The sequence below is a fragment of the Delphinapterus leucas genome, chromosome 14 (genome assembly GCF_059928025.1).
Source record: "Delphinapterus leucas isolate spDelLeu-1000000601 "Yukka" chromosome 14, BTC_Dleu_Yukka2, whole genome shotgun sequence".
NCBI lineage: Eukaryota > Metazoa > Chordata > Mammalia > Artiodactyla > Monodontidae > Delphinapterus > Delphinapterus leucas.
Window position 1 is genome coordinate 17,079,146 of NC_143142.1, and position 27,169 is coordinate 17,106,314.

General features: G+C 44.5%; 2 protein-coding genes across 4 annotated transcripts in view; one reads left to right on the forward strand and one right to left on the reverse strand.

Annotated features, from left to right (window-relative positions):
- The first annotated feature begins 15,865 nt into the window (after positions 1–15,865).
- C14H12orf76 (chromosome 14 C12orf76 homolog) lies at positions 15,866–21,151 on the forward strand. Its single transcript, XM_089894580.1, has 2 exons — positions 15,866–16,039; positions 19,887–21,151. Exons 1-2 carry the CDS (start codon positions 15,907–15,909, stop codon positions 19,970–19,972), a joined length of 219 nt encoding a protein of 72 aa, XP_089750706.1. The 5' UTR covers positions 15,866–15,906; the 3' UTR covers positions 19,973–21,151.
- A 2,424-nt stretch (positions 21,152–23,575) lies between these two features.
- ANKRD13A (ankyrin repeat domain 13A) overlaps positions 23,576–27,169 on the reverse strand; it is a 39,652-nt gene continuing 36,058 nt past the window's right edge. Inside the window, exons 14-15 of one of the 3 annotated variants that reach the window (XM_089894568.1) lie at positions 26,449–26,516; positions 23,576–25,618 (exon numbers count right to left, since the gene is read on the reverse strand). In XM_089894568.1, the coding sequence (XP_089750694.1) occupies positions 25,165–25,618; positions 26,449–26,516 (522 nt within the window). In that variant the 3' untranslated portion in view covers positions 23,576–25,164. The remainder of the gene's footprint in view (positions 25,619–26,448; positions 26,517–27,169) is intronic. The other 2 variants (XM_022550746.3, XM_089894569.1) reach the window with 2 other exon arrangements.

The window sequence follows — 27,169 nt, forward strand, 5'->3', positions numbered from 1 at the left end:
TATTAATTCACAATTTTTTTTCAGCTTAAAACAATAGCCAATTTTTATAGATTATTTATTTATCTTTTATACAGCAGGTTCCTATCAGTTATCTATTTTATACATATTAGTGTATATATGCCAATCCCAGTCTCCCAGTTCATCCCAGCACCACCACCACCATCCCCCCACCCCCCCCTCCCGCTTCCCCCTTGGTGTCCATACGTTTGTTCTCTACATCTGTGTCTCTATTTCTGCCCTGCAAACCGGTGCATCAGAGCCATTTTTCTAGATTCCACATATATGCGTTAATATACAATATTTGTTTTTCTCTTTCACAATAGCCATTTATTATCACACAGTTCTGTAAGTCAGAAGTCTGTTCTGGCTAACCTGGGTTCCTTACTCAGGGTCTGGCGGTATGAGGCCAGCTGAGTTCTTTTATTGCTTTAGATGACACCTAGAGGGCCAGGAGAGTGTGGGGAGGATGAAAATCAGGAGAAAATATAAAGGAAGTCAGATTGATTTCAAATTATTACATACAACTGTCTGTCAATCCAACGGTAATTGTTTGTTGTCTACTTTTTGCTGGATATCTTCGTATTTCATATCCAAAATCAAGGCCACAGACTCAGCTTTCTACTAAGTTTGTCTCATTAAAGAATTTTTAAGACCATACCAATCCAAATAAAAATGGTAACATATTCTACTAGAAATGTTTATAAATTATCGTGGGAGAGCAATATAAAGCAATATTTTGTCTTGGGACAAAAGGAATGGTTCCTAGAAGAAGGAACAGCTGATCCAGGCATTGGGTGCGGCGGAGTTTTGCCATGTCACTCAGGGTGAAAGGTCTCCAGGAAGAAGGAAGGCTGAACATTTACCTATGAATTTAAACTGCTGTAATTTTTTTTTTTTTTTGCGGTACGTGGCCCTCCCACTGCTGTGGCCTCTCCCGCCGCGGAGCACAGGCTCCGGACGCGCAGGCTCAGCGGCCATGGCTCACGGCCCTAGCCGCATGCGGGATCTTCCCAGACCAGGGCACGAACCCGTGTTCCCTGCATCGGCAGGCGGACTCCCAACCACTGCGCCACCAGGGAAGCCCTAAACTGCTGTAATTTTTAATAATCTTGCGAGGAGCAGATTGTCAGGATATCCTATTTATCAAGAGACAGAAGTGTCTACAAAACTGAGCCGTCACAGGTTCAGATGGGTCCTTGCTTTCTGGTGAGCATTTCAGAAAGTTGAATCTAGGAGGCAGGAAACCTGGATCAGAGCAGGGAAGAGCCAAATCCTTTCATAGACTTCGACATAGCGCCACCTAGCGGGTAGCTGGGAGATGGCTGGAGCCTTTTATGATTACCTCATTAATCAAATGTTAAATATGTCTGCAACTGTCACTCAAGAACTAAAGCCTCTCCAGGCTTTTTATATTTGAAGGGAAAAAGCCAAAATATGTGGGAAAAAATTTTTTATACTTATTCATTTTTGCTGCACCGGGTCTTAGCTGCGGCACGTGGGATCTTCAGTTGAGGCACGAAGGCGTCTTAGTTGCGGCATGCACGCGGGATCTAGTTCCCCCACCAGGGATCAAACCTGGGCCCCCTGAATTGGGAGCATGGAGTCTTACCCATTGGACCACGAGGGAAGTCCCTGTGGGAAAATGTTTAAAAACAACAACAAACTCTCAGATTTCGTTGAGGGTTCGGTAGCAAGGATATTTTTTAAACGTACAATTTAGGACCTTTCCATATTTTGAATCTCAAAAACATCTAAAAGTCATGATTTTTGATCCACCTACATTTTGAAATTTCACTGTGCGGTAAAACACGATGACAGTAATAACAGATTTCTTCTTTCTAATTATTCATTGGCAATAAAATGAAAGTGGCTAGTCTATCTCATAGGATGGGAATTAAGCACGGCCAAATCCCATCTCACCTTCCCTTCTTACTACATGATTCCTTAGTAAATAGGTTGTGTGTCCATCAACCTGGACCCACATATTCTAAATAGTTGAGGTAAAGCCAGTGAGAGTTTAATCAGGTATTAGTGAGGTGCGAATATTAATCAGTAAAGCTGAGGGTTTTAGGTCTTAAGAAAATATTAGTGAAATTAAAATGAGTTTTACCTACCATTGAATAGAGATTAAGCATGAATTTTTTACTAATATACATACATATGCACATATATACATGGAGTAATATTAATGAAATTAAATGGAAAGGTCTGATTTTATCTAAAAGCCAAGAAAAAATTATAATTGTTGGCCATAGGCAATGTTCTTGAGATTTATAAATACTCAAATACAAAATTTCTGAAAATGCAATTCATTTTGAAATTTTGGTTCAATGTTGAATAAAAACATTCGTGGTGACCTCTTAGTCGTTAGTAAATCATAAATCAAAATATGATCAGATTAAAGAGGTGAGGCCTGTTGTGAATAGGGTGGGAAGAGGATGCTTCAATATAAAAAAGCCCCTTGTAGGTGACTCTCACTCCAGAACTGAGTCACTTTAAGAAGGAGAATCTAGTAGAGGAGAGGTGAGTCTAATCTTACGTAATTTCTTTTTTACCTCTCAGTTTTCTACAAAAGGCAAATACGACAGCCAAATTTTGGGGAATGGAGTAATTTTTTTTTTTCGGCCGCACTGCATGGCTCGTGGATCTTAGTTCCCCAGACAGGGATTGAACCTGTGCCCTTGGCAGTGCAAGTGCAGAGTCCTAACCACTGGACAGCCAGGGAAGTCCCTGGAGTAATTTATTAATACAGTAAGTGTTGCCGAGGCCAGCTCAATCCCAGACCTAGTGTGTACACTTAGGGACCCTTGGGCCCTCTGCTCCAGGAGCTGTAGGCAGGACTAGGTTTCAACACCCAGGCTGGAGAGATGATTCTCTTTTTCCTTAATCAGATCCTGGATGGAGTCCTCTACCACATGGTGAATTGAGTTTCCCCCATTGACTGATTCAACCTCTCACCTGCTGCTGGGGATCTGAGCCACAGCCGAGTCGGACCAGCTGGCGGGAGTTGGAGGACCTCTGAGTCTAGACCAGGATGTCCAGTAGAATGTAACCCACATATCTAATTATAAATTTTCTAGTAGCCACATTAAATAAAATAAAAGGAAACAAGTCAAAATAATTTTAGTCAGCAAAATGTTATCACTTCAACAGGTATTTACACTGACGACACAAACATTGTTTAAAAGATCTCAATGAGATAGTTGAAATTTGCTTTTTCTTATTCCGTCTTCAGAATCCATTATGCATTTTTACACTCAGAGCACATCTCAGTTCAAATAAGCCGAATTTCAACCTGTGGTTGGCGGCTACAGTACTGGACAACCCATGTCTAGTCCATTCACTAACTCAAGTCAAAGCTAAATGATGGATTGAGTCTTTCTTTCCTTTCCTTTTTTTTTTTCTTTAATGTAATGCATCTCTCCATCAATGCACTTAACTTTTTTTAAAAAATAAATTCATTTATTTATTTTTGGCTGTGTTGGGTCTTCGTTGCTGCACGTGGGCTTTCTCTAGTTGTGGAGAGCGGGGGCTACTCTTGGTTGTAGTGCGCGGGCCTCTCATTGCCGTGGCTTCTCTCATTGTGGAGCACGGGCTCTAGGCGCACAGGCTTCTATAGTTGTGGCATGCTGGCTCAGTAGACGTGGCTCACAGGATCTAAAGAGCAGGCTCAGTAGTTGTGGCGCATGGGCTTAGTTGCTCCGGGGCATGTGGGACCTTCCCTGACCAGGGCTCCAACCCGCGTCCCCTTCATTGGCAGGTGGATTCTTCACTACTGTGCCACCAGGGAAGTCCCTGGATTGAGTCTTTCATTCTAACTAGCACTCCAAATATCAGAAGTTCTGGGGCAAAGGTCAGTTATATTTATACTTATATTTACATTTTATGTCATTACCTAGCACAATGGATGGCACATATTAGGAACCTGATGTATCTATACAAGTAAAAAGGATAGAGCCCCAAGCACTAATGGTCATTCAACTCATGGAAACTCTAACAACTTGCTCATTTTTCCACAGACAGTGACTATGGCTAAACATTTTAAAGAAGAAAGTAGATGTCTCATCTGCCTAGGTTATCTTGAAAAGCCTACGTACCTAAAATGCAGATATGTCTGCTGCCTCTGGTGCATCAATTCAACACAGAGGAAGCCCCATTGGAAGCGTTCATTGTGCCCGTCCTGCTCTGTGGTCGCTGAGAAGAATGAGACCAAGACAAATGGTCAGTTGAGGAACCTGGTGAGAGGCACACCTGAGTAATGCTCCACAGTTTAACCCAAGGATGCTAAAGCTCCAAGGTGAGGCATCTGTCCTAACTACTGCAACCACTGCACCACCAGGGAAGCCCTCTATAGCTTTTTTTAAAAACTTTTTTTTAACTTTTTATTTTATGGTGGAGTATAGCCGATTAACAATGTTGTGATAGTTTCAGGTGCACAGCAAAGTGGCTCAACCATACATATACATGTATCCATTCTCCCCCAGACGCCCCTTCCATCCAGCCTGCCACGTAACATTGAGCAGATTTCCCTGTGCTATATGGTAGGTCCTTGCTGGTTATCCGTTTTAAATATAGCAGCGTGTGCATGTTGATCCCAAATTCCCTAACTATCCCTCCATCCCACCCTTCCCCCCATAACGGTAAGTTCATTCTCTAAGTCTTCGAGTCTGTTTCTGTTTTGTAAATAAGTTCATTTGTATGAACATAGGGCTCTTGGGCACTTGAAACGTGTCTAGTGTGATGAAGGAACAAATGCTTAATTTGATTTAATTAATTTAAATATGAACAGGTACATCTGGCTGGTGGCTACCAGACTGGGCAGTGGAGCTCTAGAATCCAAAGAGGGGGAAGATGTGACCACCTGTCCCCTGCTTGCTCCTTGCAGAGTAGTTTACTAGTCTTTCCACCGCTGATCTGACCAGTGACATCTTTCAGTCTAGCAGTTTCATCTTTTTGTTTTGTAGGGAAAAATACTGATGCCTACAGGACTATCAAATTCTATTAAAATACAATCTATTCCACACAAGATTCATGATCCAAAAGGAAACTCAAACCCTACTTTGTCTCATTTTATATTGACTTGAAACAACTCCCTTGACTTGTTAAGGCTTCGGAAGAAACCCAGACCCTATTTCCTCTGGCAGGTTTGACAGGGACGTGAGTGGCGAAGTTCCTATCCCACTGCTGAGTTCCTCTTTCCCCACCTCGCAACGCATAACCTCCCCTTCATCCTCCCAGGAAGGGAGCTCCTGACGCTCAGTCCCTGAAGGAGATCTCTGTCCAGTGTTTCATGCCCAGAACACAGAAACTAGGCCTGGCATTAGTGACGGTTCTGATTTTCCACACGACGATGGCACTTGCTACTCCTGGCAACATTTTCTGAAGCAAAATATGAGATCTCAGTTGGTGAAAGTTGGGGTGAATCTCTTCCTGGAGGCTCCCTTCTCAGATTCCTTCAGAACCGGGAGTGACATGTGGGTTCCCCCCGGGGCTCCTGCAAAAGGAAGGAACCCTGCCCCAGCACCATAGCCGAGATGGGGGAGGTTTAATGCTGAGACCGCCTGTAATCTAAAGGTTTGGGGGAAGAAGGGAAGAAGCAGGAATGAAGCATCATTGGGGGAAATATCCATTTAATACTAAAGTATCTGAGGGATCAAGGGCTGGGGTTACTGCATCTCAGGTCCAGCGAGCATCCCACACAAAGAGGCTTAGGAACAAGGATTAAAATCATAATTGATGCCAAACTCAAAGGAGAATTTCAGTCTCTCCCAGGCAGCAGACGTGTGGGAGAAAGTGCAGAGGCTCTGGATCAAAGGCTCCAGACTGCCTCACCCAGTTCCCCACCCATGGGCTGTGCGACCCCCCATAATTCATCCACCTTCTCCAGCCTCTGTTTTCTCTTATGTGAAATAAGGACAATGATGGCTGCTTTTCATTCACCACCAATCAAACTGCCTGAAGACACTATAAAGGGCTCGACAGAGGTGAGAATTATTAATAGAAGTTGTTATTGACTCAATCACAGTGATTCTGAAACACACTTTTGTCCACTTGGAACCCTATGAACATTTGCCTAGCTGGTGATGGGATTTTTCCCCTGAGCTTATTGAGGTATTCCTGCCATACAAGAACTGCACACATTTTAAGTGTACAATTTGATACATTTTGAAACACATATAATCACATGAAACAGTAGCGATGGGATTTTTCATTTAGAAGCTGACACTGGCAGTTGCCTTGCTGGAGGCAATCTAGGGAAACACACACACAGACACACACATGCGCACATGCACACTCAGAATCACACCACCCAGATCACACAGACAACAGCCCACTGCTATGCACACAACCTGTCACCACTTAAAGGCAATGAAACTGCTTCTTGAAAAACGGCCATGGTTCTTTGCCTGGGAAGTCAGCTTCTTTCATCACATCCTCAGCCCTTGTTCCCAGCAGGAATTCAGAATCAGGGTGGCTCTCCAGATGAAAGCCAGCAAACAAAGCCCACCTTCCTTATCATCAGCATTTTTTCCCCAAGCAAATGATTGATTCCAGAATACGTACCATTTTCAGTTACCCCTGAGGCCACCTGCAATTACAGAAAAGAAAACACTATGAGTATCAGATCACGCTGTGTGTTGTTGACATGGATCTTTTATCCAATTGGTGACTTTAGAAAAACAGATGGGAAACTGTCCAGTCAAATGTCCCAAAAGATAGTATAGGAGACACTGGTGAAAATGGCACAAGCTTTTCCTGCACCATGAATCTTTCAAGTGCATATTGGTTGCCCCTTGCAAAATTCTTAATCCACTGAGGAAACATCTTTTTTTTTCTTTTTTTTGGCTGTGTCCGGTCTTCGTTGCTGCACCCTGGATCTTTGCTGAGGCATGAGGGATTTTTCACTGTGGCAGGCAGGCTCTTCTAGTTGAGGCGTGCAAGCTCAGTAGTTGTGGCACACAGGCTTAGTTGCCCCACGGCATGGGGGATCTTAGCTCCCTGACCAGGGGACCAGGGATCGAACCTGTGTCCCCTGCTTTGGAAGGCAGATTCTTTACCACTAGACCACAGGGAAGTCCCCTGAGGAAACATTTCTGATGAAGAAAGGTCCCTGCGTGATATATAAGCTGATGCTGCATTACTGAATGGCTTCTTAAATCAGGGGTCACTGGGGAGAGACTCAACGCTCCCCGAAAAGGCAACTATAAATCCCACCTTTAATGCACATGGTCAGATTTTCATATGTGAATTCAACCGAATTAAAAAAGAAAGAAAGAAACCAAGAAAGCAGCACTTCTATCTCAGACGAAGAAGGGTGAGCTTACCTTGGCATTAAATGGACTCTCTTCCTCTGCCCTGTCCCTGGGCAGCTCCTCCACCAGGCCCTCGGGGAGAGCTGGAAGGACGCAGAGTGACTGTCAGTCATTGGTGATGCTGCTCAGGAATCACTCAGGGAGGTTTGCTTGATGTGGACCCAGGGCCAGAGTCTACGGCAGCGACTGGTTAACAAGCAAGGACTGGGCATTAAGGGTCACCCTCCTTGGTGGATGAAGGAAGGCAAAGGAGAGGAGCAGGAAAGAAATGAGAAGCAGGGTCCAGGCTAATAACAAAGCCATATACTGAGTTCTTATTTGTCGCCGTTCCAGGGTATGAAGCTCACACCATCTGACACCTGCAGAGCTTGCGGTGATAATATTATTGAATACACTAAAATACCCCCCTGATTCTTATATGCTTGGGGCCAGAGGCTGAGGAGTGACCCCAGCACTGACAGATGCCGACCTGCATCGTCTACATGGAGCCTCATACCTCTCAGAAGCTGTGCACTGACCAGGAGCGCCAGGCTCCTAATGTGCGTTCACACTCAGGACTGTGCCCAAGCCGGCTGTTAAATGCACCTAGAGTGCCCTGGGCTCCGTGCCCACTGAGACCACCTCCTGATGGTGGGCAGTGTCTGGGACCCCGTAGATGTACACGGATGCTGCGAAGCTCCTGCCCTGAGACGAACGACCCCGTGGCTGAGTGACAAGTGCAGGTTAGCGGTCTAGAGCACCAGCCACATGCCCGGGCTCCCACGTTGGCTCTTCCATGTAGGAGCTCCTGAGCTTGGGTCAATCGTCTCTGCACCTCAGTTTCTCTCCCAGGGGAGTGGAGATAGTAAACCAATGCCCAGGCACAGCTGTGGGGAGGGTTGAATGAGACAATGTACATAAAGTGCGCAGTGGTGCTAGGACTTTCTTTGAGAAACGTGACGCTTGTGATTGTGATGTGTTAAGTGGGACATATCTACTGGGGAAACACGTATTTTTAACCGTACGTATTGCCTGCACAATCACAATCACATCACACAGACCCACACACAGACAACCCTAAAGCCCCATGGGCACTGACCCACACCACCTCAAGGGAACACAGCTCCTCCCAGGGGCTGCAGACCATGGCCATAGTTCTCTACCTGGAAACTCGGTCCTTACCCCACACCCGTAATCCTCATCCCAGGAAGCTGGAAATAGGGTGACTTTCTAGACTAAAACCAGCAAGAAAGCCCCACCTCCCTTTTCTTCTAGAGTTTTCCTCAGCAAGTGAGTGATTCTAAAATACGTACCCTTGGGCTTCCCTGGTGGCACAGTGATTAAGAATCCACCTGCCAATGCAGGGGACACGGGTTCGAGCCCTGGTCTGGGAGGATCCCACATGCCGCGGAGCAACTGGGACCGTAAGCCACAAACTACTGAGCCTGTGCGTCTGGAGCCTGCGCTCTGCAACAGGAGAGGCCGCGACAGTGAGAGGCCCACGCACCGCCGAGAAGAGTGGCCCTCGCTCGCCGCAACTAGAGAAAGCCCTCGCACAGAAATGAAGACCCGACACACCCAAAAAAAAAAAAAAAAAAGTCTCAAGAGAAAATTGTAAAATATTTTGAACCAAATGAAATGCAAATACAGTTTGTCAAAATGTATGGAAACACTGCCCTAAGAGGGAAATTTATAGAATTAAATGTAACATAATGGAAAATAAGATATAAAATTAATCATTAAGCTTCCATCTTAGAAAGCTATACAAAGAAATATAATACAAAGTGAGCAAAGAAATAATAAAAATTATTGCAAAAATCACTGAAATTGAAAACAAAAAATCAAAAGAGAATATCAATGAAACCAAAGCTGGCTCTTTGCAAAGAACAATAAAATTCATGAACCTCTAGCTGGGCTAGCCATAAAATTTTAAAAAAAAGAAAAAAGAAGACACAAATTACAAATATGAGAAATGAAAGAGGGAGTGATCATTACTGAGCCTACGGACATTTAAAGGTTAACAAAGGAATATTTTGAACAACTCTATGCCCACAAATTTGGCAGCTTAAATGAACTGAACTAATTCCTTGAAAGACATAAACTACCAAAACCCACACAAGGAGAAATAGATAATCTGAATAGACCTATTTCTACTAAAGAAATTAAATCAATAATGAGTTATCTCCCCAAAATAAGAAAACACCAGGCCCTGATGATTTCACTGGTGAATTCTACCGAATTCTTACAAAGCAAACCATGCTTTTACTATATATTCCAGAAATCACGCTCTTATGTATTAATCCAATTAAGCTGAAAAATTGTGTGCACACAAAAACCTGCACGGGACATTTTATGGAAGCTTTATTCATGATTGCTAAAACAAGATACCTTCAATGGGTGGATAGGTTTTTTATTTTAAATAATTTTGATACAACCACGCAATGAGTTATTATTCAATAATTTTAAAAAGAGAAGAAGAGCTATCAAGCCGTGGAAAAACATGGAAGAAACTTAAATGTATATTACAAAGTGAAAGAAGTCAGTCTGAAAAATCTACATGCTCTGTGATTCCGACTATTCTGGAAAAGGCAAAAATATAGAGACAGTATTGGAAAGGGGAGAGGGATTAATAGCTGAAACACAGGGGCAGTGAAACTATTCTGTATGACACTGTAGTGGTGAATAAAGACATTATGCATTTGTCAAAAACTATAGAAACATATAACACAAAGAGTAAACCTTAATGTAAACTATGGACTTTAGTTAATAATTATATATCAATACTGGTTCGTTAATAGTAACAGATATACCACACTAATGTAAGATGTTGATAATAGGAGAAACTAGGGTGGGGGATGGGAGTATATGAGAACTTTCTCTATTATCTGCTCATTTTCTATGTTAATCTAAAACTGTCCTAGATACTAAAATCTATTAATTAAAAAAATAATCTGAAAAAAAAAATCTGGCTGCACTGTTTCATGGAAAGACCTACTTTTGCTAATGTTCAGCAATCAGCTAATACCCAAACATTAGCTAAGACCTTGTTTACTATTAAATGTAAACCAAACCTGAGTTGTAAATGCATCTTTACTTCTCTGGTCATAGCACAAATTACTGACTTAGTTTATCTAAATTTTCACACATGGGAAAAAAAAAAGAATATGGCTTAGCATTTCTATACTTTTCTTTACATATAGTACACTGAATGAACTTCAATCATTATTCTTCAATCTACTTAATGACTTAATTTCCAAAGTACCTTCAATTGACTCATTTGTAGGGTGCACTTTGGGGTATGGCAGGATGCCCATTTTTCTGACCCACTTCTGGGGGTGAGGTGCATATCTTCTTGAATGAGGATCAAATTTTCTTTTTGTATCCATCAGGCCAGATTCTGGGAAATGCACTCACAACAAAGAGAGCGGCTGACATGTTGCTAGCAGAAGAGCACAGGAAAATTAGTGATAACTTATTCACAGTTCAAACTTTTGATCCCATTATTCACCAGCTGCCTAGCAGAGCCTCCTGAATCAAAGTTGGGCTTTAGGAAGATCTTGCAGTTTGCCGTGCACTTAGACAGACTGCATGGGCAAATATGTTTATTTAGATGGGGCAACATAGGAAGGCAGCACAGTATAGACTGAGAGCATGGGTGCTGGTGCCTGATCACCTGGGTTCAAATCCCACTAGAAGCTGCATGAACCTAGGAAGATTATGTACCCTTCTGTGCCTGAGTTCTCTGCACTGTCCTTAAACAGAACCTATAGCATCATAGTATGAGGCGTAAAATGATTAAATACAAGGAAAGATTAAGAAAGAGTACTTCAGAAGTCCTCTTTAAGTGTTTGATCATTAAATGTCTGGAAGAATAAGTTAGAATCTAGGTAGGGTTGCCTCCAGAGAGAGGACTTGGATGGCTATAGCACAGGGAAGGGTGGATGTTTACTTTTCATCCTTTACGTGGGAAGGGCACTTTACCGCTCATGGAGAATATCTGTTATCATCTCCTGTGATCCCCAGGTCAGCCCTGTGGAATGGGCAGTGCAGGAGCTGTAAAACCCACATTCTGTAGTTCACAGCACTGAAATTTAGAGATTTTAAGTGCCTCGTCCAGTCACATGATGCACGATGGAATTGGGACAGGAATGTATTTGGTTCCTTGAGGACAGAGATCCCTGAACCCCTAAGACTTCTAGATTGCGCCCTATACACAAATCAAGGGCTCCTCTCCCTCTCTTGTTTCAAAATACCCTGACCCAGGGTTTCTGTGGGAGAGAGTTGATGCCCTGGAGGAGATCCTGAGCTACAAGAAGGGCTTAAACCCTGACCCAGCCTCCTGCCTCTAAGTTTCAACTCCTGACCCCAAACATGGCAGATTCCTCCAAACAGAGCCCCTCTGAAGGACAAGGGGAAGTATTACAACCATGTGTCCATCCTCCCCCAGCATCTTCCCACTGTCAGCTGTCTCACATTGAGCCTTCCTGATGACCAGTGTGGACTACCCTGAATGACCAGTGGTCTGTTTGGCCCCCAAGCTGGCTCAGAACTCAGGACATTCCAAACCAACTGTCACATGACAGCTCTGCCAAGAATTAACTTCCTTTCAACGGACCAACCCTGATGAGCAGTTCATGTGACTTAACTGGGAAAGTGGGCATCTAGGCTGGTGCATTGGTAATTTAATGAATTGAGTCTGTGACCCTCAGTGTTTCACTGACTATTGATGTGAGCAACTGTCTGAGCAGCCTGGCTGGGGAGGGGCCCCGGCTGCACTGGCTCTGAGTGTACATCTTTTCTGCCCATCCTTCCTCACCAGAATCCAGGCCCTACAAGCTTCTCATCGTCCCTAGATCCTGCAGTAGCAGAGGACAGGCTCCCATCTCCTCCTAAAGGGACCCCTCCATAGCCCCACCCTAGAGACCCTACCCCAGGACTTTCTCTGAGGATGACCCAGGCCCTCCTAACCTCGGTCACCAAATGTTCATTCCACTAACCTGATGGCATGATTGTCTCTTCTCTCCACTCTCCCAGGAAGCATCCAAACACCCAGTGATCCTTATGGAAATCCTGCCATGAAATCCCAGTTTCTTTCCTTTCTAAAAATCTCTGAATCTAGACTGCTAATAATTGGTATTGGATTTTGGCATCACCATTCAGAAGAGTTTGGCCTGTAATTCCCCTTTCCTGCAATGTCTATTGCTAAGATGGTATCAAAATTCTCCTGATCTGATAAAAAAAATATGGGTGTGGTTCCTCTAAATCTCTTCTCTGGAAGATTGTGTTCAAGACTGGCATTATTCCTATCTTAAATATGCGGAAGAATTCAGAGGAAGACACCAGGGCCAGAAGTTTGCTTTGTGAGAAAAATATTCTCGGTATTTTTTTTTATTTGATGGCTCCTTTACATATTATATGGTGCACAGATATTAAGTATACAGCTTGATGACTTCTTATAAATATAAATGTGTGTACTGTCAACATCCAAATCAATATAAAGAATTTCTGAAACACCTAGACAGCATTGTTTTTGCTATTTCCCAGTCAGCAACCCCCAAAAGGAACCCAATGTTCTATGACCACTATATTTTATGTTTCTCTGCTTTCAGCATCAAATAAATGGAAACACAAGTATGAACACCTTTGTATCTGGCTGAATATTATGTCTGAATAGTACTGTAATTCATCGATGTTGTTATGAGAAGCAAGAATTTATTCTGAATTGCTGTCTCAGTATATAACATTGTACGTATAAGCACAATAAGTTTACTTCCTCTACGTCTTACATACCCTGTGTCGTTTCTCATGGTGGTTACTCAGAATGATGCAGAATGAATGATTCTGTACAGGCCTCCAGGTGGACATAAGCATGTCTCCTTCATGTGTCTGAGGGAGAGGAGCCAGTCAAAAAAATATATAACATATCGTATGATTCCATTTATATGAAATGTCCAGATTAGACAAATCCATAGACACAGAACATAGATTAGTGGTTGCCTGGAGCTAGGGGGAGAAGAGAATGTTTCTTGTTGATTGAAAGTGTTTAGTGACATGGGCTTCCCTGGTGGCGCAGTGGTTAAGAATCCACCTGCCAATGCAGGGGACACGGGTTCAAGGCCTGGTCCGGGAAGATCCTACATGCCGCGTAGCAACTAAGCCCGCGCCCCGCAACTACTGAAGCCCACAACTCCTGAAGCCCTCAACTACTGAAGCCCGCGTGCCTAGAGCCCATGCTCTGCAACAAGAGAAGCCACCGCAATGAGAAGCCCGCAGCACAACAAAGAGCAGTCCCTGCTCTCTGCAACTAGAGAAAGCTCACGCACAGCAACGAAGACCCAACGCAGCCAAAAAAAAAATTAAAATAAATTTTTAAAAAAAGTGTTTAGTCCCAGATTCCAAATGGTTTACTAGTTTTAGGAGTTAGTTCCTGAGTCTTAACACAAACTTTGGAAGGTCATTTATGTTCCTTTATGTCCTGGCCAGGGACATAGTTCTCTGGAATAGAATTGTGACTCAGTGTCATCAAACAAACAAAAATAGATGCAACTTTCAAAGTGCTTGAAGTAGATGTACTCAAAATGACAGAGGGCAAAAGTTGCCAAGTCGATGGCTTTAAAATTAGAATGTTGATGAAGCTAAATTTCACCTTGTCTCAGAACACAGGAGCATAAAGATGATTATGTTTGAGGAAAATGAAAAAGGCAACCTTGATTAACAATAAAAAGGACAAATCGTACAGGAGAGGACAGCTGCTTCCCTGCTCTAAATGTAGGTGAAAATATACATTTTGCAGCTGTATTTTAAATATATAACTTTCTTGGAAGCCAGTCTCTTGTCATTATTTGACACTCTACTTCTGCTGGGGTTTTAACATTTTGAAAATGCAATCTCAAGTGCCCAAGTAAGAAAAATGGTCTAAAAGGACATGAAGGTCATATGTGGAATTCCTGTTTCATGTCAACATGCACTGAAATGAATTAAGGACATGAGAGGGAGGAGGTGAGAGCAAAGATGGCTGGGTCCTACTTCAGCTGAAAGGACAGGTCAACAATTGAGACAGTCACTCCCTTTGCTAAAATAATTGGGATACTTCTTGTTCAACTCAGGTTTCTGCAGGTCTACCATGTCAGGATCCTTTGGGGTGAAAATCACAGCCACCTGACTCAACAAAGAAACTAAAGCAAAAAAAGAAAGAAAGGAGGGAAGGAAGGAAGGGAAGAAGGAAGAAAGAAGAAAGAAACTTACTGAGTCAAGTGACTGCAAAGTCTAGCCCAGGTGTCTGGGGCTAGATGCTCAATGTCATCAGACTTCATTTCCATCTCTGCAGTCATCTCAGAGCTCCTTTCTTCCGTGTTGGTTTCATCGTCTCAGCGAATGGTAAAATACGCAGAACAATACCTAGGTCAACAATACCTTGACCCAGGTATTATTCTGTGCAGCATTGGGCCAAACACTTAACTAAGCTGTTTCCTCATTTATTCAGCCAACATTCATGGAACATAATATGCTACTCTTCTAGGCTATGAAACAACAGCGAGCAAGAACAAATCTCTGCCCTCATGGACCTTACATTCTAGGATGATAGCAGGTACCCAGTGCCAACTAAAAATTGTCTCTCGCCATCTGCCTCTACGAGGATGACGTCACTAGCCACTGCAGTCACTGACCTTCAACACACCCTGAAAGGAGTTCAGGGAAGAGATCAGGAATGTGGCACTCTGTGCTCTGGGAAAAACTGGCAGAACAGGCCTTCAGGTAGTTAGATCTTTTTCAGAAGAAGACTTTATGAGCCCAATTTCTTGCATCTTAAATCTAGGAAAGCACTAAAATCATTGACAGAGACATCTGTTCCTCGTGACTAGCAGCAACCTTCTGCCAAAACGTGTGCTTGATTGCACCTATCCCCCTTCACTAAAATCATATATATAGCAACCTGCCCCCCCCACCTCTTCAGAGCTGGTCCTCATTTTGCCACAAATAAAACTTAACTCACAACTGTCACCTTGTGATTTCTTTTTTCTCCAGTCAACATCACAAAATAACAAAATGTAGGTTAAATGGGTATGTAGGGTAAATGGGGAGAAGTTAAGAGGGGATGAAAGAGGCAAAAGAGTAGGGAGTGTATATATCGAGGGAGCGGAAGGGCTGCAATTTCAGAAAAAGATGTCCAGGTAAACACTCCCTGAGAAGGTGGCATTCGTAAGATAGGAATACAGTGTCTATTTCTCAGGCCTGTGGTGGAGATTTAGTAAGAAAATACACGGATTTGTAAAATACCTTCGATAGGTCCAAAATGGACCTAAGAAACCTCTCTGGAAATAGGCCCGCCTAGAACTCTAAGAAAGAGGGAAACTTTGTTCAGGGCGGAACTTGGATCGAGGTGGACGTTGCCGGGACGGAACGGTGATCCCCCTGAAAACTGGCCCGGGCGGAAACGTTGGTCTTGGAGGAACGTGGATCCGGGAGGAAGCTTGGTGAGGGCCTAACTCTGGCCGGGACGTACAGTTACCCTGGCAACGACGCGCGCCCGGTGCGACGGAAGGCGGTGCGCGAGAGGTAACCGGGGCGGGGCTTCCGGCGGAAGTGGGTAGCTCTCCACTGCTGGGTAGGGAAGATGTTGCGTCCAGTTTGCCGGTGGCTTTGCCTCTGTCTGTGCAGCCTCCTGCTGGGACAGGCGGAGGCCCCGAGCCCCGTGGAGCCGCCGGAGCGGAGCCGGCCGTATGCGGTGCTGCGTGGGCAGAACCTGGGTGAGCGGCCGTGGGCGGGCGGGCGGCGGGGTCGGGTCTGCGCTTTTGCAGTTCCAGGCAGCCGGAGCTTCGCACGCGCGGGTGGACGGCGGGGACCGTGTGGGGGCAGGCGGTGCAGGTGCGACCCTCTCTCTCCGAAGGCCTGGGACAGAGGCCTGAGCTGCGGTTCAGCGGAAGCCCTGGTCCTTGGTGGGCTTGATACATGCTGGTTGCATGAATGACCCGGGTCACAATCTGGGTCCCCTCCTCTATGGCTGTGTGGGCCCAAGCTAGGCAATACGGCGCATGATATGTACCCCATCCCCTCTTCTTTTCTAATGGAACTAATAGTCATAGTCATAATGATAACTGGCATTTGTCGAGCATTTCCTATATACCGTGTTGTACTAAGCATTTTGTGTACGTGAGTTTATTTCAGCCTCACAGTAAGTTAATCAGAAAGGTACGGTTTTCAGCCCTGTTTACGGATAAGGGAAGTGAAACTCAGAGAGGTGAAGTTCTTTGTCCAAGGTTACACAGCTAGGAAGTGGTGGAGGCCAGTAGGAGAACCTAAGTTTTGTGGGGCTTGAAACATACCTTTTGGGAGGATGTCATCAGCATGCACATATATATACACACATACATACGTACATATGGGCGTACATGGCTTTGGAAGGGGCCCTGGAGCTTAAAGCTTGGCAAACTTCACAGTAACTCTGAATCTTGTTCTGCCAAAGTCCTTTCTTTGCGCTGAACGTCATTGGTATGTCTGTATATCTGCAAAGCTGCTACATAGTATTGTTTCTGGATTACCTTGACTCTCCATGAACTCATTGTCTGTCATGTATTGACCACTTACTGTGTCCGTAGCACTCTGCTAAGTGGTTTCTATACATTATCCTGCTTAATCCTTCAGAACAGGATTTCTCAGCCTAGGTACTACTGACATACTGGACCAGATGATTCTTTGTTAGGGGGTGGGGAACATACTATTGTGAGCACACACTGTTCTGAGCACTGTAAGATGTTTAGCAGTGTCCCCAGCCTTTACCCACTAGATGCCAGTAGCACACCCCACTCCCGGTCCAGATAATCAAAATGTCTCTCGACATTTGCCAAATGGATTTTGCCACTGGGGCAAAATCCCGCTGGTTGAGAACAGAACTATTCAAAGTGTGGTGGCAGAGCAGTGAAGTCTGCAAACTATTTGTTATCAGCAAAGAGATGTCTTACAGCATTTGAGATTGTTTAGAAATTTAACGGTTTGACATTGTTGCAACATCCAAGCAGCTCGAAACCACTTCTAGGTCCCTAACCCGGAATGCTTTCTAGGTAGAGGGAGCTGCTAATTAGTCATACACAGTAGGGCTAGGTAGTGGCCTGGGACAGACTAAAAGTTACAAAAACGAGTCCTTTACCACAGCTTTGTTTGAGAAACACTGCCCTAGACCATTCTGTGCAGTGGGTATTTTTATCTCCATTTTTAAAGAAGAGGAAACAGACACAGAGAAACTGTAACTTCTGTAAGGTCACGTAGCCTATAAGTGTAGACAGGAACCCAGACAGTCTAACCCCAAACCCTGCGTTCTTGACCACTGTACTGCACTGCCTGTCTTGGTGGTAATAATGGCTTTCATTTATCATGTACTTATTATCTGTCCGGCACTGTGTTGAGCGCTTTTCATATAAAATATGAAAAAATTTTTGAGCTCTAAAATGAGATTTATTTGAATAAGATACAGTTGACAGATAAAACAGTAATGATGTGGATATGCTTTTCTAATTTTCCAATATTTTGGTTGGTTGACAAACAGATGTCACAGAAGTATTCCAAATAAGAGTTGGAACTGCCAGGAATATTGTAGAAAAAATGTTCACATGCAGTGAAAAGCTGGATCAAATGTCTTTTGGGACCCTTCCAAGGCTAAGATTTTCAGATTCTTTTAGAATATGCTGGCCACTTTAATTATTATACTTAAAACAATAGATTCCATGTGACAGTGTTAATCTTTAAAAAAAATGCAGTATTAGAATAGTTCCAAAACACTACAAAAACATTTCACTTGAAATTCACTATTTTAATGACATTGATATTTAGGCCTTGTGAGATGGGTTTCATTTGCCCCATGTTATAGGGTAGAGAATGAGGCTGGAAAAGGGGAAGTGACCATAAGGAAGGACCTAAGTAGTCTTAACGGTTCTGCCAGGGCCTGCCATTCAGGCAACTAAAGGGAGGGAGAAAAGATAATGATGAAGAGTGGGAGATCAAGGCCCAAAAGTATAGCTATTCCAGTGGATATCGTGTACCTAACAACTCTTGGTTTTAAGCTCATTTTTTGTATTTTTTAAGAAGACTTCCATTCTCCAATTCTAGTCCCCTGCATTCCTGCTTTGGAGGTTTTTGTTTTTGTTTTGTTTTTTTAGAGCCTTTCCAAAACGCAAAAAAAATGGTTTAAATGGAATAAGACAGCTTTAGGTCCAATTGTAGTCAGAGCCATAGAAACTCATGGAATTCTGAACTTTAAAAATTCGGGCAGGGGCTTCCCTCGTGGCGTAGTGGTTGAGAGTCCGCCTGCCGATGCAGGGGACACTGGTTCGTGCCCTGGTCCGGGAAGATCCCACATGCCGCGGAGCGGCTGGGCCCGTGGGCCATGGCCGCTGAGCCTGTGCGTCCGGAGCCTGTGCTCCGCAACAGGAGAGGCCACAACAGTGAGAGGCCCTCGTACTGAAAAAAAAAAAATTAGGGCAGGGACTTCCCTGGTGGCACAGTGGGTAAGAATCCACATGCCGATGCAGGGGACACGGGTTCGATCCCTGGTCTGGGAAGATCCCACATGCCGTGGAGCAACTAAGCAACTTATTTATTAAAATAAATAAGTTTGTTAAAAAAAAAATTAGGGCAGGTATTTAGGTAACAAGGGCTATTTTGAGATATGACATCTAACTCATGTAAGTCATGTTTAACAGAGACCTTTTTATTTTATTTTTGGCTCCATCAGGTCTTCGTTGCTGTGTGCAGGTTTTCTCTAGTTGTGGCGGGCAGGGGCTACTCTTCATTTCGGTGCGTGGGCTTCTCATCGTGGTGGCTTCTCTTGTTGAGGAGCACAGGCTCTAGGCACGTGGGCTTCAGTAGTTGCAGCACATAGGCTCAGTAGTTGTGGCATGCAGGCCCTAGAGTGCACTGGCTTAGTTGCCTTGCGGCACATGAGATCTTAGTTCCCTGACCGGGGATCGAACTCGCGTCCCCTGCATTGGAAGGCGGATTCTTAACCACTGGACCACCAGGGAAGTCCCAGAGGGATCTTATTTCCCGACTAAATCAGATCATGTCACTCTTTGCCTACAACCCTGTCTTTAAACTTAGAATAAAATCCATGTTTCCTTCATGGTCTACAAGGCTCTGCATGAACTGGCTCCAGCCTTCCTCTCTGGCTTCATTCCCCGCCTTTCTTCCTTCACTCCTTCCTCACAGCCACACTCGCCTCCTTCCTGTTCATTGACTTTCTGGCTTGTTCTGGCCTCAGGTGCTTTCATTAGCTGATCCTTGGGCATGCAGATCTCCACATGGCCGGCTCCTTCCTCCCATTAAGGCCCCGGTTTGTCCCCTCCTCACTTGCTTCCTCCATCACCACTCCCAGCACTCTCACATTACCGTCTTCCTCATGGCACTTAAAAGCTGTGTGAAATGCTGTCATTTACGTTCTCTCCTCACGTGCATGGTGACACGCCCAGAGAGGGTCTGTCATGGCTGCTTCCCCCACACCTGGCACAGTGCCTGGCACCAAGTGGCATTTGGCAAATCGTTGTCAGTGGACAACTTACAGAACCTGAAGCTGCCGTTAGGAGGTAACCTGTTTTCCTTTTGCAGTGTTGATGGGAACTATTTTCAGCATCCTGCTGGTGATCGTGATCCTTATGGCATTTTGCGTCTACAAGCCCATTCGGCGCCGGTGATGGCCAAGCCAGCCCTCCCACGAGCCTTTGGGAGCAGAATAAGTCGTGTTGCACATGGGTCAGTGGAGAAGGTGGAATCAGAACTTAACTGCTTGGAAACGATCGTCGGTCTGGACAGTTGGTAAATGCTGAATGATTTAGAAAAAACATCTAGCCATTATCTTATCCTAACACTGTAATGCAAGTATTTGGCCACTTAAGCCTGCTTCTCAGTGTTTCTTTTTATATCTGGCTGTACCTGTTGAAAGTAAGACTTGAAGCTCCAAGGTTCAGTGTAAAGTTGGAGTGTTCACGAGAAAGAAAACATGACTTTGTGAGTGATGTAAAATCCACACTGGAAAGGAATAATCATTAATGCTTGAAAATATTAAGAAGAGTAAGACTTAACATGTAGACATTCCCTGCTTAAGAACCATTTGGTCACAATGGGTTAAGAATCCCAAATGTTTTTAATTATCCCAAGTTGGCCTAGATGCCCCGTTTGCAAAGCAATGTCAGCTGTGGGGAACACAGGCTGCCACTCCTCACTCTGCACGGAGCTCTGCACTCAGACGCCCCCACTGAAGTTGGGGTCACACCAGCTAGGCCTGTGACCACGGGCACCCTTGGGCTGGGAGGCACTGGGGGTGGCTGGAAGTGTTAGCACTTGGCCCATCTGAAAAAGAATTGCTCCCATTCAAACACGTTGATCTCCTTGTCCTGCACTTAAAGTCTTCCCAGCCCTTGGCCTAGAAGTCAGGGCAGCTTTTCTGATTCGGAATCTAAAAGAGACTCAGCAGGACCTCTTTTCCGCCCTGGGTGGGGAGGGGCTACAGAAGTGCGTGTTCACTGTGGCGGGTGGGTGTGTGTTTACACAGTTTAATTTCAACTTTGAAAATGCTGCTATTCACTTGCACTGTTGGTGAACTGGAATTTTCCCCCATGGAAATACTTTCGTACATACAGTATTTATTTTATTTTAAGGGTGCTGGGTTTAACTTTGTTGTTAAATTAAAATGTTTATCTTGTTTGTGCTCCATTCAAGCACAGCACTGATTTTTTTTTTAACAACCGGCACTTAATGTGAAATAACTGGTGTGGGATACAGTAACTGACAAGGATTTTGTTTGTAACCCTAACACTGAGTCACTGAAACGTGCTTTTGAGCAAAATGTCCATTAAAACTAAAGTAAAATCTTATGTGTTGTTTTATTCCTAGTAATTATTTTCCAAGCATTTAAAATGCAGGTAGGGGTGTGTGTGCGCGTGTGCACACACTTGAATCTGATTTAATCTCTTGAGGCACTGTGAAGTGGAATTTTAAATTAATATGTGAAATAACACTACTGCCCCAAGGCAAGCTATTGATTATTTCAGAAAACTGACTGTAAGTAATCTCTCAGGCTGGGCCAGGGGCCAGAAGACCTGGATTCTTGTCGCAGCTCCAGTTATAAACAGGCTTAACTTCTCTAGAGCTTCAGTTTTCTCATCTGTGAAACAGTGATATACACACTTTATCTTTCTTTATTATAGTGAGGATCAAATGATGTGAAAAGTAACACAGATGGAGGTGGGGTCACCACAGTTGGCCTGTGCCTTGGAAGCCCGTGTTTATTGACCGGAGGGAGGAATGACTGGGATTCTGAGACTCTGGCACGGACAGAGTTAAGTCCCAGGAGCCCACATCCCCGCCTCATCTGGGATGCCATGTTTTGATATCTGCCTAAAAACTTACTGCCATTTTTAGAATTTTAAAAGGAAACGGTAAAAACTTGTCAGGCCCATAAACCTTGTGACCTGCCGTTTGCCCAGTAATCACCAGCCAGGTAACTGGATCATGTTCAGTTTTCTGAAACAATAGTTATTCCACATACAGATCCAAAACCCAGCCTGCATCATCATCCCAGTGTTACCGTCTGTTAAGTATGAGATTTCAGTCAAAAGTAGGACAAAGAATAACCTTTGTAGAAAAAGGCTTATTTCAGAGAAATGAGTAAAGATGACAGCATCAGTTCCAGGAGCGAGAGAGCAATAAACTGAAAACTTTTATGCACCAGAGGTTGACCAATTGCTATTTTCAAGTGGAATTATTCTCCTGATCTTCATCTTCAGGAGTGCAGAGGGGCAGTGGCTGAACCCTAGTTTTCCTAAACTGAACTGTAACAAGTCCCCTAACAAACACATTTGACTAATTTACACCAATCATAAAAACAAGTTATTTTAGCAAACACTATCTTAACTTTCTTTAAAGTTGAGATTAAGAAGTCTGCAGGTGCTGCTTGAGAGTAGGGGCTTGGAGTCTTATTAGTGGATTACAGTTTTTCCCACAGGATCTCAATCTTATAGCCACACTCATTTCTAGACATGGGCCTAGCTTGGACTTTGAACTCCATCATTCATGGCACTGCAGCCATTTGAAGTTGCTATAGTCCAACTCATCATCTTTGATGTCATCTGTGTTCAGGAGGAAACTGGGACCAAGCTGGTGGTTATGGTCTCTTTCCTGTCATTATTTAGAGCAGACTTTGCCCTGACGCCTCTTATCCAGCATGGTGTGATGAGCTTGTTTGTGTATCTTAGGAACTTTGTTACCCAGTCAGCCCTCTGTATACCACATCCGTGGATTCACCCAGCCACAGATTAAAAATATTTTTGGGAAAAAACATTCCAGAAGGTTCTGAAAAGCAAAACTTGAATTTGCCTCACACCAGCAACTATTTACATTAGCATTTACATTGTATTTATATCTATTTATATAATTTACATTGTATCAGGTATGTGATCTAGAGATGATTTAAAATATTCAGGAGGATACAGTAAGTTATATGCAAATACCATGCCACTTTATAAGGGACTTGAGCATCCACAGGGTTTTGGTATCCATGGGGCATCCCGGAAACACGCCTCTGCAGACAGTGAGGGAGGACTGTACTTAATTCCCAGCACTGTCTTATGTGTGGAAGTTGCTCGATGAAAGTTTACTGCTGGTAATGGTCCACCCAAGCTTTAATAAACCCTGAAGATAAAGTTAGAAACTATTAGTTTAATGAAATAAGCCGTAGGTATGGCTTGTCTTGACCTAAGAAGAGTAACAGTTTTCTCAATGCTCAAAATATTGCTTACTTCCCGCCCACCCCACCCCACCCCACCCCAAAAAGCAAAGCAGATCCTTCACAACTTCTGGAAATACCAAGGCCTCATTTCCGGAACCCAAACCTTTTTTACTGGTCACTGCCTTTTTTGTTTTATTACCAACATATTCAGGTGTACGGCAAGTCCAGGAGGCTGAATCATCACCTGAACTTCCAAGAAAGGAGAGAGCAGATTTACTGAGATTAGAGAGATCTTATGTTGGCTTGGCTTCCAGCACTCCACAAGAGACAGTCCCTCTCCAGGGCTGCAGAGGTACTCAGAGCGGCCCAATGCTGGCTTTGGAGTTTCCATTTGAAAGGACTAGAGTGCGGGCGTGTGTGGACCGTGTGACTTGGGCAGGACGCTGAGAGGACTGTGCCACCTTTGTCACGCACAAGCGAGGACTGGGAGGAATTCTAATGTTCCAGTAACATACATAACAGGAAGGGACTAGAAAAATGTGAAGAGAAAAAAAGACACAAAGGCTGTCTAGAATATTGTACGAGCACCCTCTAAGGAAGCAGTCTTTATTTGTATTTTAAGAGTGAACACATATCGAAAACTGAACACATATCGAAAACTGCTGTGACAGTGACACAAAGTTCAGTCCCTTGTTAACTGACCTCCTGGGGAGAAAGTCAAAGACATGGGAAAGCAGAACAATGGAATGCAAACAGAGATTACCTCTGTTCACCTTAGTGAGTAAACGATGGGGCCTAACTGCAGCCATTCCCAAGACATATCTTGGCTCAAGGTAAACGCCAAGTAAACAAAATGCTAACTGTGTATCTGAAACAAACATGATGCTGCATATACTGGCCTCGTGTGCAGAGAAGGAATTTTGGTCAGACCATGAAAGGAAAGGCAGATGGTCATATGGAATCAAAAGCACAATTCTTTGGGAACGTTTCATTGGCAACGCTAACTGCATATACAGCCGTTAAATGGAACGGTAGTTCCTGTTTCCCTTCCCGTCCCCAAAGCAGCGCAACAGACAGGAAATGGACGCAAAACAGAGGAGGAGGATATTGTTACTAGGTGATTTCAGTGCAGCCTGTAGGAATGAATCCATGGGCCGGGCTGGAGTGAGGGTGCCCTCGGCCGTATTCCCCAGGTTCTCTATGTTGTGCGGTGGTTATTTACAGAAGGGTTAGACAAAATAGTTAACTACTAAGGGTATCCAAAAAAGGCCTGAGAAAATCTGGTTAAAATGTATAACCTTGTATTGCTACTGATGGGAGCAGTCATTTTTATATCTTTTAAAAATAATAAAAAGATTCTGTTAAAAAATATATTCATCCAGAAAGATGTTGATTTGAACTCTAAAAAGTAACGTAGAATCATCATTTTCCCTTTTGAATACAGAGCCACTGAGTTCCGTTTGTAGCTCCCTTTCTAGTTTCAAGCCCACCCCTTCCTCTCAGGTGCACCCAGGGCACGTAGTGAGGTCTTCCTAGGCCTCTGCATGGAGACCCTTCACCAGAGAAGGCCTGGAACACACCCCTGGTTTGGTGATCCTTTGGTCAGCCTGCCCACTTCAGTAACAAGCCTCGGGCTCTCCTAGCAGCTCCTTCAGGGCCAGGATTAGCTGCCTTGGATTTAGCCTGGAGGATCCTGCTCTCAAAGGAACTGCCTTTACAAATTCAAATCAGATCCCTCAAAGTGGAGTGAGGTGGTTTGAAACCATTAGTAATTTTTAAGGCTAAGGCAACATCTGTTGGCATCTGTATATCTTAATTTGATGCAAATAGTTAACCCTAAAATAAAATAGATCCTGTACTTATCTCCTCTCTAGCTGGGTGTGGAAGGAGTGGAATAAGGTGGGGATGGAGTAGAACAGTGACAGTGCCCTAGAAACCCTGTAGAAAGGTAAAAATAGAAAAGCAGAAGGGCACAAATGATCCATTTCTTTGGTGAACTGTACAGAAGTGTCTCCCAAGTTCTCATACACCACACTCTGCAAAGGCTGCTGCTCTCGTATATAAAAGCACCCTGACTCCGCAAGAACTTGTTTTGTTATCACTCCTTGATAAAAATTAATGTACAAACCTGCGGGGTGGGATTGGGGATTGGGTTTTTATCTAAAGCTGGTAGTAAAACCGTGACCTGCAAGCCAGTACAGCTATGGAAAGTGAGGACGCTCTCCTCCCCTCAAGCCTGGAGATGGGGCCGCTGGCCGCCAGCCCGTTCACCGGGGAGCGTCGCGGGTGGCCCCGGGGGGCCCTGGCCCCGCACCTCTGTGGAAAGCAGGGTCCGATGCTGCATCGTGTGAGGCGCAGTCCCTGGGCCCGTGTGCGGACAGAGCCTCCGGGCGGGAGGCAGGAAGGACTACTTCTCGGTGAGCGACAGCTGTAAGACCTGCTGCAGCTCTGCCTCCTCCTCCCGCAGCCGCAGCTCGTGCTCCTCCAGCTCTTTGGCGGAGAGCTCCATGGCCAGCTGCAGGTCGCTGTCAAAACGGCTGGTCTCACGGAAGGCGCCGGGGCACAGGCCTTCAGAGCCGGAGGGGAGGCTCTCCTGGACAGCCCTGCGTGAGAACGACATGGGGCAGAGAAACTTTTAACATCGTCATCGTAGCAGCAGCAGCAGCCATATTTCTTAACTGCGGACCCAGTGTGCGCCGAGCCCGGCGCTTCCTATCCCCTCTTGTACATGATGCCATCGATCCCGTGTAACTCTGGTGGTGTAGGTGCTGGATGCAGGTACATACCTGCCCGAGATCACCCAGCCACTAAGTGATGGGGCTAGGAATTGAACCTGGATCTATTTTAAAGCAAAACCCAACTTCAACAGGTTTTCATATGTGCCCAGACTACAGGAAAATGCTTTGTAAAATGAATCTTTCCAGTTTAACCCCTTTTAAAACGGATAATCTGGGAATTCCCTGGCGGTCCAGTGGTTAGGACTCCAAGCTTTCATTGCTGAGGGCACAGGTTCGATCCTTGGTCTGGGAAGTAAGGTCCCACAAGCCACGTGGTGCAGCCAAAAAAAAAAAAGAATAATAATCATCTAATCATCTCTGTAGCCCTTCCCCAAAGTGGCACCATCCTTAACATTGTATAAACTTCCCACTGACGGCACCTAGACCCTCTGTGATCATATGTTCTTCGCAGAAGATCAGACCGATCAGAAAACATTTACTGGGTGCCTTTCTGCCCACGGCAATGGTTAGTGAACTGGTCAGCAATTCTATCACCAGTTCCTGGAAGCTCAGCCCCCGAGAGTTCAGAGCTCCTTTTATGAGGAATTGCCCCAAGAGGAAGCAAGAAAGCCGACATTGTATCAAGTCTCTCTTGCCAGGCCCGCTGCCGAGTGTCCTAAGCGCCTGTGCCAACCTCGGGTCAATCATCAAGAGTCACATCAGTCACCTCTCATCCTGGGCGTCACAGGTATGTGCCTGGCCAGTCCCTCCACTAGAAGCTGGTCCTGAAAGCTCCTAGGAAAGACATGTGACAGACACGAATACCCCTTAGAAGGAATAAACTGTTGTACTGATAACAAAAGGAAAGCAGCAAGAACAAGATTAAGAATATTTACAAGTCCATTATCCACAAAGCTGTGTGAAAAATTAATAGAGACTGGGGTTATCTCTAAAATGACACCCAAATGTCAGATAGTATATGGTCCACTACCCTGCTTGATTTGATATCAAGTATGAGAAGGTGGTAGCTGTCAATCTATTAAAAACAACTCAACCTCAGGCAAAGTTTCAATGAATAAAGCAGATAATTCTTCTAGAGCAAGACTGGAATACATAACTCATTATTTGTCATCTTTGGCTACTCCTCTTCTCAAAATTTATGGCCGACAAGGTTTAAGTAGCTATTGGGGAAAAAAATAAGCTCACTTATAACAGGAAAAGGAAACGCATACTGGATTGACAGTGACGGCTAGGAGAGGGAAGCCTCTCTCAAGGGGAACATGCCAGCCCTGGGGTCTGGCCCTTGGCCCAGCAGCCTCAGAAAACAGAATGGCTCTAAGAACAGGTCCATGGGAGGTGGGGCTCATGTTACCCAAGCTGAGACTTCAGAAAAAAACAGGATGCCAAAAACCTCAGCTGGGGGGACACTGGAGTGTGGGTACCGTTCT